Source organism: Vicia villosa, linkage group LG1, assembly GCF_029867415.1.
Source record: "Vicia villosa cultivar HV-30 ecotype Madison, WI linkage group LG1, Vvil1.0, whole genome shotgun sequence".
Classification (NCBI taxonomy): Eukaryota; Viridiplantae; Streptophyta; class Magnoliopsida; order Fabales; family Fabaceae; genus Vicia; species Vicia villosa.
Window position 1 is genome coordinate 16,856,063 of NC_081180.1, and position 12,464 is coordinate 16,868,526.

Here is a 12,464-nt window from a genome sequence, read left to right on the forward strand (position 1 = left end):
CGTCATGTTTTAAACAAGTTTCAAGATGTATATAACATGCTTTCAAGTCCTTATCAGATAATGATCTAAGCCTTTCAATACTAAACAAGAATCCAAAAATATTTTCATATGTGCTATACTGCTCAAATCTTCTATCAAGTGAGCCAATCGTTTGTTCTATAATATATAAGAAATAATGATTTCGAAAAGACTCTTCAGCAGACTCAAGATTCAGTTGTGTGGGTTGAGATGGATTTTCATCATAGTGTTGTTTTCTACGAATTTAATTTTTTTGAATAAACATACATTCAATCTCCATTACATTTCATTCCCAATCTTTTCAGCACTAGCCCTAACATTTACAAATCCAGGTTCTCTACATTATTTTATTAATTTGGACTTTGTAGCCAGTATTTTTCAAAAAAATAAATTTTAGCAAATATTTTTATAATAGAAAATTCGCTTTTAATATATATAGGGATTAAAAAATATGGTGCCCCAAAAATTATGGGGCCCTGGGCTCCTGCCCAGCGAGCCCGTGCTTAGGGCCACCCCTGCACGGGTATATGTGAACGTATCTATGAGATACCAAGTGTAAATTGTTCATTTTAATGTCCATCTTTTAAATCTTTCTTGCGGATGTTTTATATAATTGAATGTACCGTTTATTATAAGTACATATCAATGCTTAAAAATTGGTGTATATTACTAGCCTATGTTAAGTTGGTGTATATTATTAGTCTGTGTTTGTGACTATAATGTTGTCCAATTGAAGAATGACTTCAAACTTTATAAATAATGATTTGATAGACGTGTAATGTGAATCCAAATGAGACCCGTGCGATAGCACGGGTATCTTACTAGTTTTTCTAATAACAAATTAAAATATCATAACTTGTCCACATATGACATTTCACTTTTTTCTTCTTGAAGTTGAATGCTTTGTAGTAATTGTCATAATAATTAATTATGGTTGGTTTGTGTTGAGTTTGCGGGTAGAAAATTGAAAATCCAATGCCCGAACCAATTGTCATTGAATTTTATTGGTTTGGGTTGGTTCTTGCCCGAACTGAAAAAAATGTGCAACCCAAACATTATGGTTTGATTAGGATTTACCCGAACCAATGAACATCCCTAGATACCATTTATTGGGGAGTCCAGGGAGCATCGGGAGTGTCATTGGACTAAACATTCATGATCCAAAAGACCTTGACACCAAATATCCATCAAAAATCTTAAGTCTATAAAAGTATGTGTCCCTCTCTTATATACTTAACATTTCCTTCAATTTTGATCGATGTGAGACTTAATCACTCACACTTGAATTCAGACAATTTCTCCCACAATTGTGAGTCACCCACATCACTAGTCTTGATTCCTACTATGATTTTAATTTCGTTCCTCCACTGAGTCTAACCATGGTTATGATATTACTTGTTGGAGAGTCCGAAAAACATTCAGAATTTAAGAGATCTTAAAACTACATATTCACTCAAAATCATAAGAAAATACATGTGTATGAATATTTTCGCTTATATATCCAACATATCTACCATTTTTAATCTATGTACGATTTAACCAATCACACTTAAATCCAACCTATAAATATCATGTTGAGTCGAAATTCAAATATTTCTAACCTCTTCTATTATACTCAACCTTATTGGTAGACTACAATGAGTCTTTACTAATCAAATAAAGGGGAGCCAATTGGTATTACAAAACACTTCCATCATATTTTGGATAATTTAAAACGTTGATAAATAATCTTACAATCAAAACAAAAGTTGATAAGAAAAAAGTGGAAGCAACAAACAACTGTACCCCTCTTCCACTACACTACATGTTCAACTTTATGAAAACACAATGGCATAACATTGGTCCCTAATAAAGCATGCATGCATCTCAATTATATATATGGCAATCAATCATCAATTTAAAGTACAAACACTTAATCAAAACAAAACAACCAATTTACTCAAAAGAGTTGAGAGCATTTAAGAAGAAAAAACTGTCCCAGACAAGAAGGACACATAAATTGTTTCCATTAATGTAACAGCCAGAAGGGAAAATCCCGGTATCTTTGCTGAAGCATTCTGGTTTTAAAATCAAACCACAACAACTACTGTTGTTATAACATGGACCACATCACTTTTGATTCCACACAAATAGTGTGATCATGTCCTCAACTTGTGCTATTGCAATCACAGCAAGTAGATATTGAACAGTACTGTTCAATCTTTGTTTCCTTCTGTAATGCCAATTCACTTTGCAGAGAGTATCTTCAATATTTTTTAATTTTAATGTTGTATTTATATGGTACAAATACAATTGAGTGATTTGTATATGTTTTTGTACTTTTATTTTTTTGTTAGTCCTTTCGGTTCTCTTGTCTTTGTCCTTTAAAAACTTGTTATTTTTTTCTTTATGCTTATATTTCTCTAAAAAGATATTTTACGTGAAGTATAAATAAAAATAAAAATAAAATAAAATTTAAATAATTGATGTATGTTTGCTTAAAAAATTAATTTAAAAAATTAATTTTATAAATACTCTTTACTTATATTTTATTAAAAAATGGATTCATTGCATTTTTACCATTACTAAATTTATTTTTAGAGCGTTAACCATGATTTAAAAATATATTATATATATTTTAGTAAAATAAGGATGACAAAATACAAAAAAAAAATTACAAAAAAATATTATTTTTATCTAATAGCTTAGTGGTTTGATTTAGTCATATTTAACTCAACAAATAGATATTACTTTATAATTGTACTTTCTAATAAATATATGTTTATTAAAATCATTACTTGAAAAGTATTATGTTATACCTTATGTAGTATTTATTTAGCATAGTGAAAAAATACATAATTAACAAGAATAATTTAATAAAATGTTTTTTTTAAATATGTAAATATAAATTTTAAATGACATAAATTTGAAATGGAGGAACTACCAAGTAGAAAAAAAATGGTAGAAATCGAGTGTCCTCTTTCTACAATTTAGACTAATCTCTTCTCTTGAATAAGGTAGAATCACAATGAGTGGCAAAACTCTCCTTCAAAAAATTTAAGAAATAAAAGTAATTTTGATGTTGAGAATGATAATAATCTTTGTATTGGACAAAAATAAAAAGAAACGGCTATTTTTAACTTTTTAACTTGGCAAATCGCATGGAAAGCATGATAAAAAGTACTCTCTTATCTTATTTATAAAAAAAAAAAAATTGCTTTATAGATACATTGAATAATTAATGTATCTAGAAAATATGTTTTCAATAAATCTAAAAACTAAAGTTTTTATTATATATTGGACCAGAAGGAGGGAGTAACAAAATAACAAATTTTCAAGTAGGGTAACTAGTCCCTTAAAAACAAAAATATCTATTTTTTATATAAAAAAAAGAAAGCCGGACAGTGGCAATAATACACAAAACCATTTAAACAAACAAACAACCTTCCAATTCAGACCCTGCTGTCTCTGATCTGAAATGCCATTGTCAGTAACAACACTCAATGAGATGAAGTAGCTATTTTTTTCCCTAACATGATTATGATCATAAATTACAGTATTGTCAGAACCAGATTGAACCAAACAGTGTTACCAATTGAACCGAGAACCAGAACCGTTCAATCCTCCGGTGATTGAACCAATTGAACCATCATAGCTCTTAATATGTAATTCAAATAATAATTATTTACAAGTGACCCGAAGGGAGAAAAATTTAACTCAAAAAAAATTATACAACACTGAACTTACGTTCAAGATTTTAAGATCTAGATCGTGATTTTCACAACCTTCCTAACGTTCACGCTTGAAACAATACAACAATATTTCCCGAATGTTTTGCATAGTTGCTTGCTCTATTCGTTTTGTAACGAAGAGAGCATAATGTCTGTATGTACAGAAAAAAGCTGTGTATCGACGAAAAGCTGTTTAGCACAAAGCAACAAAGTTTAATAAATCTGCATTAGTGGTCTGAATACAATAACAGAACAGAAAGTAAAATTGTGTAATTAGTTAGCATAAAGCATGATGTAAGGTCAAGAAATAAACCTTCATGAAAGGCTGATCGCGATATGAGAATGAGCCGATGAAACTCTCTTTCAAAAGCAAAGATACCTAAAGGTACAAAAACTACATATCATCATCACAATATCTAACCTGTTTTGCTGCTAAGAATGAAATACATACCTTATCGTCGTTTGATTGTACATTGGTAATTGTGTGAGAACGGATGTTATAGCAAAGAGAATCCAGATAAGAACGCAGCACCGAAAGGAAACCCTTGGCAGCTCCAATCTGTAGAGACACTAACACTCATAAGAACAACTGTAAAAAATCAGAGATACTAGCTACTTGAATCTTTGAGGATGCACTTGTTTAAGGGCTCACCTGCGATTCTGTGCAATCGTACACTGGCCTTCTCTTTCCTAAGTAACTTTCTCCTACAAGAGTGTCGTGATAAGGACGTAAAGAAGATATTAGCTCTTTCTGTCTTGGCAGTTGCGGTATCGTTGGCGACTTCACCTATTGTAACAAATTATACGATAAGCACATGAAAAACATATTATTGAAGTAGCTTAGCTCCATTGCATTTGTAGGAAGGATTAATTGATTAAAAGAACATGAACATAAATATCTAAAAGTTGTACGGTGTAAAAATAAATGGTAACTAGTTTTTGAATCAAAGAAACATGTAACTAGTTTCTATTTATTCATAAGTTGTTTTTTATTATCATTAAAAAGATACATTTAAAACACAAACCTGGTTTCTGTTGGCATCAACCACAATAACATTGGTAAACTTTGACTGGACTTCACTGATCTTGTTCTTGATACCAACCTAGATGGTGGTTAAGATGATAGTAATTTAAAGTCAGTTGAACTTGAAACGAAATTTAAAACTCAAATTTCACTAGCAAATCTAATTTTAGCTTCCAATGAATGAAAATATTAAATCAAGAAGATAGCAATACACCATTCGGAAAAAAGAAGAACAGTAAACAGAAGATAAGAATACTCACTATATAAGGGACAGGTGCGTCTAAAAAATCAAGCATGTCATTTGGTAAAACCTGGAAGATCACGTTTTTATCAGACACCATAAGGTGAAAAAAAATATATTTTCATAACATGAATAAACTCGTTCACTTTAATATAGAAAAGAGAAAGAACTCAAACCGTCATTAGCAGGCTTTGCCATCGGTAGGGCTGGATTAGCGGAATAACTGATAAAACTGAAGCGGATAGGACTCCCTGGTCATGAAAGAAAGATTATAAACATTAAAACTTAACCCAGGACAAGACAACGATGAGAATTAATCAAAATCACAACTTAACCCATTACACTTAATCTGAGGTGCCAGACATACCAAATTAGAACAGGCAACAATTATCTGCTTTTCCAGCAGAACTCCTGCTAAGAATGTTAATACCTGCAGAATTCAAAACGGACAAACAATTAGTTAAACCAGTTCATAGTTATCAAACTCTAACAGATGATAACTGAGCATAAAACATACATTTTCAAGTCTTAAGGTACCGCATAAGCAAGCTATAGTCCATACAGATAACGAAGTTGCCTCTTCTACCGCGGGAGTGTTATGTGCCTGAGAGGACCAAACAACAATGAAATCTTAAGTTTGGTGAGCATATGACGCCTAAACCGAATGCTGCTTTAATACTTAAATTTTGGATCTGAATTAACATAAAAACAATCTCATATATTCAAAAGTTACTATGATAGCATACATCAGCTAACTCCGGACCGGTACTGCAACTTTTCAACTCAAATATTGAACCAGTACGACATAGTACTGTTTCGGATGGTCTTTGATATTCCAACGGATGCAGGTGCTCCAAAGGATGAAATGTAAGTGCAGAACCCTTGGCAGGACAATTTAGCCGGTAGTATTCGCATATAATTTGTAGTGGTCCATGATTATTTTCCTGCAAATTGGTAAATACCACTAACTGTTAAAATTGTCTCCATAGACGGGGAAAGTAACAGATATATAGGTGCTTCTTAAACTACTAACCACGGCCCATTCGAGAATATCATTTAAGTCATTTAACTTCTCTTGGCCAGAAAAAGATGCATCTTCAGTCTCATTATCATCGATGTCCCTCCTGAAATTTCTGTCTTCACAAGGTGAGCCTTGAAAACTGCATAAAGTATGTCAAAGATTCATCACTTAAATGAGACGGAAAACAATTTGAGGACAAAATGTTTTCTTATAAGCATATATCAAAAAAACATCATAATTTTGTTCGATAACAGATTTATGTTTTAAGAGCCACGAACCTGCAGGATGATTCAGAGCTTTCATACTGGCAAGAATGCAGGAGGGGCAAAATAGCATTGCGTAAATTACTATCTTCTAATTCCTTATTGGTTGCAAAAGCATCTCCATACTGATCACTATCTTCAGTTATTGTAGGGCCAGATTCTTCTTTGGCTGTTTTCCGATCAGTTTCATGTTCGGTGAGCACAACCTCATAATCGATTCTCTCCTTATCAGACTGCAGATCTCCATCAACCAATATCTCTGGGTGACCATCACCATCTTCCGAAATTTTAGGATCAAACTCTTTTTCAGCTGCTGCACTATCATTTTCATGCTCAGTAGGCACAACACTGTCATAATTGATTCTCTCATTAGACTGCAGCTCTTCGTCAACTATTAGGTTCGGAGGGAGATCATCATTATCTTCAAAAGTTGTAGAGGCAGATTCTTCTTTGACTTCTGTCCTATCAATTTCATGCTCAGTAGGCACAACACTGTCATAACCAATTCTCTCCTTATAAGACTGAAGCTCTCCATCAACCATAAGGTTCTCCGGATAATCATCACTATCTTCACATGTTATAGGGTCAGATTTTTCTTTGACTGCTGTCGTATCAGTTTCGTGCTCAGTAGGCATAGCGCTGTCATTATCGATTTTCCCCTGCAGCTCTCCATCAACTATTGGGTTCTCTGGGTGATCATCACTATATTTAGAAATCGCAGGACCAGATTCTACTTTGGTTGTTATCCTATCAGTTTCACGCTTAGTAGGCACAATACTGTCATAATCGGTTCTCTCCTTATATGACTGCGGCTCTCCGTCAACCATTAGGATCTCCGGGTGACCACCACCAACAATGTTTTCAGGCGTAGATGCTCTTACTCTTGATTGCGAAATCAATGAATTTTCATGAAAGCTTTGTTCTATAATTCCATCGCTCACCAACATATTTTCTGAATTTCCCTCTGAGTTTTCTTCATCATAGCTTCCTTCAACAAATTCTAAATTTGAATCTTCAACACTTTTCGTCAACTTCTCTAACCTTTCTTGAGTGAAGATGCTATAGAAATATCAGCACAATAAAATGAGCAAAAATCATAAATCCATAACATAAAATAGCATGCCATAATGTAAATAGCTTGAAGTTCATGCATAAGAATACAGCGAGGCAGCATATATCATCTGGAACTCATTATTTCAGTCTAATAGACAGTTAACATATAGCACGACGTCTACATACACGCACACACAAAAGTCAGGATGAAAACTTTCAGTTTAAGTTTCAGAATTTATAGAACTTAATCTTCCAATGTAGAAACCTATATCATCTGAGAAATCCTATCAAAAGAGACTGATAATCTGGAGCATTTGACATACAACACGGTCAGGCAGAAGAAAGAAAACAGATAAAGCCTCTTAGCTTATATAAGCTAACTCCTATTACACAAGACCATAAATTTTTCACGACAAACTACATCCATGGGAAGCTAGTACCATCTAATTACTTACTGGACGTTAAGAATCTCACATCAGACAATATATGGCCGGAATAATGTGTTAGTAAGTGGGGGCAATCTTCACTTTACAAAGCGAGTTTTGTAGGAATGAATTAGGCCTAACCCAAATTCTTATGATATCAGAACCTTGTTTAAGATCAAATTGGGAGACCTACTATCACGTTTCTGCTATCCGACCACCCACTATTTACATCCACGCACCAATCCCACTGGTACTAGGTCTGAGGGGGTGTGTTAAAAGTTACTGGTCGGTTTTGTAGGGATGAATTATGCTCAATCCAAATTCTAAGACTCACAAAATACATATCGTCTTAAAGAAGAGTAAGATTATTGCTTACCTATTTAATACACCAAAGTGCAGTTCGAAAAATGGAAGCCTTGAAAGGATGCAGTAACATCTCTGAGTGGTTAATACATAACGTCTTAAAGAAGAGTAAGACGGTTGCTTGTCAGAAATCAGAGACAACAATCCAGAGGGCTTTTGCACTAGTTCTTCAACCAAAACACAACACCCGTAAAGCGTTGAATTGTCAGAACCCTACAAAGTCAAACAAATGAACATTAGAGTCAGACACCAGAACAATCTACAAAAATATAAGATAGCTAATTAACAATAATAATTATTGCTACAAATACCTGTAATCTGAATACAAATGAAAGATCCATTTGTTTAAGGTGTTCCTGCAGTATCACATAGACATTTAGTCATCAGTATTTATCATTTTAGATCCTCCAACTGTATCAAATGAAAAGGTGGACAAGATTTAACAAAAACATAGCCAAAAATACCTGCCCGTAAAAAATTTCATTCAACGCACTCATGGAAGGGGTTCTCTCAACAGCTCGAACCTAAAAATTTATCGGAAAAAAAATTAGAAGCTCCACAAAGTTACTCGCATATGAAAATAAAGAAATGTTAGACAAGACAGACAAGTAGATGGCTGACTTTGCTGCCTAATTATCATATATCTGCATGTACATTATACCGAGATAAACTACTGCTGATTTCAAGAAATTAAATATGCTTATAAGTTGATTAAACATACACCTAACCTCCAAGCCTCCAGGGAAACAGAAAGAAAGAAGATCCTTGCATTTAAGAGGCAGAGGTTTTTCTGGAGGATAAACAAACAAGACCTGGAAAAAAGACAGTAATCAAAAATCGTTCCGGTAAATTTCTAACAATTAGCAATAGCGCTTGTGTCATTGGCAATAAGAAAAATATATAAAATTGTTCAATCTCGGCTACCAAAAATCACAACCTGAGGTTCAATATTGGGTTCTACAAGAGATTGATTCTGACAACCAAGTGCACTTCTCAATTTAGCAGATTCTTCAAATTTCTTATCAACAAACTGTCTATGTAGTGTCTGAACATCACAATTCGGGTGAAGTCCAACAACCACTATACTCTCAAACAGTTGTGAGGGCTTCTTGAAAGACCTATGACCCTGCAAAACCAATAAGAGGGAGTGCATGAAAACAGTAAAGATACACATTAAGAATTCATATCGCTTGTTTCAATTTTGTATAATAAAGACTATACAGAAATAGCAGGCAAACGGGCAACGAGCTGCGCCACTACCCCTTTTGTATCAAATCGAGATACAATACAATTCGCATACTGATAAATGAAATTCAAGGAAAAGAACACTCAAAACCAAGTGCTAAGGATCCTACTATTAACTAGCATCTTAATCTTTCTTCACAGTCCATACTCATAGTACTATATAAAGAGCATATAAATCGGGCAAATTATGCGTCATACCATGTACTTCAACTGAAAATTTGCAGCCCATTGACGTTTAAGACTAGTCAAAATCTCCGGATTGTAAGTTTTGTTTTCATTTTCAACATCAGGTGGACTTGAAAACCCTTTGAACAATTTAGTAACTTGATATTGCAGCCTTTGAAATTGGCTACCATTGTTACCATCTTTTGATGAATGCATCACAGAATTAACATCAGTTCTAGGAACATCTTGTTCTTTTTCCATTCCAGTCATTTGATCCTTCCTAAAAACTGTATTAAGGTGATAATTAGTTACCCTAATCTATCCATGATTAAAGCATGAAAAAAAATATGAAGAAAAAAATAAAGAAAAAGGAAAGTGAAGTTACCTTTTAGAAACAGCAAAACTGAAGAGAGAAGGAGGCAGTTTCTTATTCAGCACGCTTTGCTTCTTTCATGTTTTGTTTTGGCCGTTGATACTAGCTGTCTGACTACACTGCTGCTGCACTTTTAAGATTCTTTTTTTCTCATATCATAGCTGTGTTTGGCTTGTGTTGTGTTGTTGTATTGTGTGGTCGTACTAGGAGTAACTATTGCATCAAATCAATTTCTCTTTTCTTAAAGAGAGTGTTAATAATTAAACATGTAACACAAAATACTCCACGTTGGCTTTGCACCCAATAAGCATTGATATTGATATTAGATAGATATAGATAAGATTTGGTATTATAATATATGCCCATTTAGAGAGGCAAATTATAGGATACTTTATCATTAGTGGAACTTGTTTAATAAATCTTTGGCTTATAGAATGTTTTGTTTGATTTTTGGAATAGGCAAAAATAATTTTAGAAAGGTAAAATTGATTCTCCACTGATTTTGATTTTGAGTGATTTTGAGATGTTTCATTTTTTGAATGTAGAATTGATTCTACTTGATAGAATTTGTAGGTTATGAATTTTATGTGATTTTTATATTAAAATTTATTATTCAACTCATTTTTACATAAGTATGTTTAAATTAATTAATTTTGTTAAACTCAATTATTAATTTTATTAAACTCAATTATGTTAAAGTCAATTATATCCAACTTAATTTTATCAAAATCAATTATGTCTATTCGAAACCACCATGGATCCTCTCCTTCTCTCCTTTTGTCTCCTTCACCAAAATCAAGTGTAATATGATTAATGAAATTAAGAGAAAATATTAAATAGAAGAAGAGAGAGAAAACATTAGAGAGAGATAGAGATATAAATGTGAAGGAGAGAGTTGGAGAAAAAAATTTGAAGGAGAGGATCCTCCTAGTATTTAGTTATTTTAAAAAATTTAATTCTGTTTTTTATCTTTCTATTAATTTATTTATTTTTTTTTTGCCATTTTTTTTTATAATTCTTCACTTTTATGTATGTGACACCTCAAAAGAGTGACGAAATATAAAATATATGGTGTCGCGTCATTACTTAAAATTATTTAAAATTACATTTTATTTTTTAGTTCTTCCTTTTAATCATTTAAATATTATAAATAATTTATTCGTATTAATAAAATCCAGATGTCAATAGAAAACCCTTTATTATTTCTAAGAAGATGCATTATCTTGTAATACATTTTCAATTTCTTTTTCTGAGATAATCTATATTTGGATTATTTAATAGAAAAAAAATTAAAATAACCAGGTTTAATAAAAAATTTACTGAAAAAACCAACTTTTCGGGGTATTTACCAAACTGTCTAGGTTTGGGACATACTGGAAGAGAATGCGCCAAATGAAATGGCGCATGCATGGTCCACACGCCAAACCATTTGGCGCAAAAGAACAAAAATTAGGGCAAAGATGTGTAAGCCATTTGAAATGGCGCATATGGCCATGCATTAACACATAGGCGCCAAACCAATTGGCTCCTATGTGTGGGCCATTTTTTTTTTCAAAATTAACCCGTTTCGGGTATTTCCGCGCACCGTTTTTTATTCCGGTCTTTTATTTTCGTAAAAACATCTTAGAATCGAGTTCGTAAAATTATCACTAACCGTAAATAACGTTTGCGTTATAGATATCGGATTTTCACAAAAGCACAATTTATTGATGAGAGACCGACGAACGGTTACAAGAGTTGGTAAGGGAAACTGATACATTGTCGAAAAAAAAATACAGATTATATTAAACTTGCGACGAGGTTGCGCCACGATTAGGGCATCTTTTTCTATTGTGCCCCACCTGACGACAAATGCTGCATTTTCGTTCCATTTTGTCGTGGACGTCCATTTCGGTTCTAATCCGTGTACTATTGGGACGCCCTTTTTTCTTTCGCCGCATTGCGTCGTTGTGCCAAACTACCTCTCCATCATACTCAGGCCAGTAATCCTCCTTGGCCACCATAGGGAACGCAACGCTGTAAACTTTGAGCAATGTCTGAGTCTTGTAAATCGGAGACAGTAGTGATTTAGCGTCGCGGTGCGCATACGCACATGCAGCTATGACGTGGAGCAAGGCATACGAAAAGCTTGAAACCTTCCACAGTCGCACCAATCCTCGTCCAGAAGAACCCTATATTGTTGTCTTGGCAATCCCTCATTGTGGTCAATTGTCTCCCGCACACTGAACGTGCGATTGAAACGGTCGAAAGAAGTTACTTGATGAGTGTTCGCTTTTGCCGATTGCTGTTGCATAAATTTCATGCAACTATCACTTAATAGTTGACCAGATTGCCTAACATCACCCCATTTCCTCCCTCTCGTTGAGAAGAGTGCAGCCATCCTAAAGTATGTAGCCTCCACTAGTGCTGTGATTGGAAGATTACGAATGCCTTTGAAAACGCCATTCATGGATTCCACGAGATTTGTCGTCATATGGCCCCATCGCACGCCCTTGTCGTAAGCCCTTGTCCATTTCTCCCTAGAAAGGTTATCTACCCAACTACCTGCCGCTGGATTTGTCAT

The 12,464-nt window shown here is 33.7% G+C and overlaps 1 protein-coding gene across 4 annotated transcripts; it reads right to left on the reverse strand.

Moving 5' to 3' along the window:
* Positions 1 to 3,352: 3,352 nt before the first annotated feature.
* LOC131629762 (uncharacterized) lies at positions 3,353 to 10,145 on the reverse strand. Of its 4 annotated transcripts, none has more exons than XM_058900553.1 (19): positions 9,914 to 10,145; positions 9,562 to 9,808; positions 9,056 to 9,244; positions 8,847 to 8,930; positions 8,583 to 8,642; positions 8,430 to 8,474; positions 8,132 to 8,331; positions 6,293 to 7,336; positions 6,027 to 6,153; positions 5,740 to 5,937; positions 5,511 to 5,597; positions 5,361 to 5,423; positions 5,170 to 5,244; positions 5,013 to 5,063; positions 4,754 to 4,831; positions 4,381 to 4,515; positions 4,180 to 4,287; positions 4,042 to 4,107; positions 3,353 to 3,917 (listed from the first exon to the last, which is right to left on the reverse strand). In XM_058900553.1, exons 2-19 carry the CDS (start codon positions 9,796 to 9,798, stop codon positions 3,849 to 3,851), a joined length of 2,916 nt encoding a protein of 971 aa, XP_058756536.1. In that variant the 5' UTR covers positions 9,799 to 9,808; positions 9,914 to 10,145; the 3' UTR covers positions 3,353 to 3,848. The 4 variants fall into 4 exon arrangements, with proteins under 4 accessions (XP_058756536.1, XP_058756528.1, XP_058756554.1 ...); XM_058900545.1 differs by having other exon boundaries at positions 9,562 to 9,815; XM_058900562.1 differs by lacking the exon at positions 3,353 to 3,917 and having other exon boundaries at positions 4,042 to 4,122; positions 9,562 to 9,815.
* Positions 10,146 to 12,464: the final 2,319 nt, after the last annotated feature.

Coding starts and splice junctions, on each gene's coding strand:
- LOC131629762 (XM_058900553.1), bottom strand. CDS start 9,798: ATGACTGGAATGGAAAAAGAACAAGATGTTCCTAGAACTGATGTTAAT. Junction 5,938..6,026: donor ATATTCTCGAATGGGCCGTG/GTTAGTAGTTTA, acceptor ACCAATTTGCAG/GAAAATAATCATGGACCACT. Junction 4,516..4,753: donor TTGATGCCAACAGAAACCAG/GTTTGTGTTTTA, acceptor TTGTTACAATAG/GTGAAGTCGCCAACGATACC.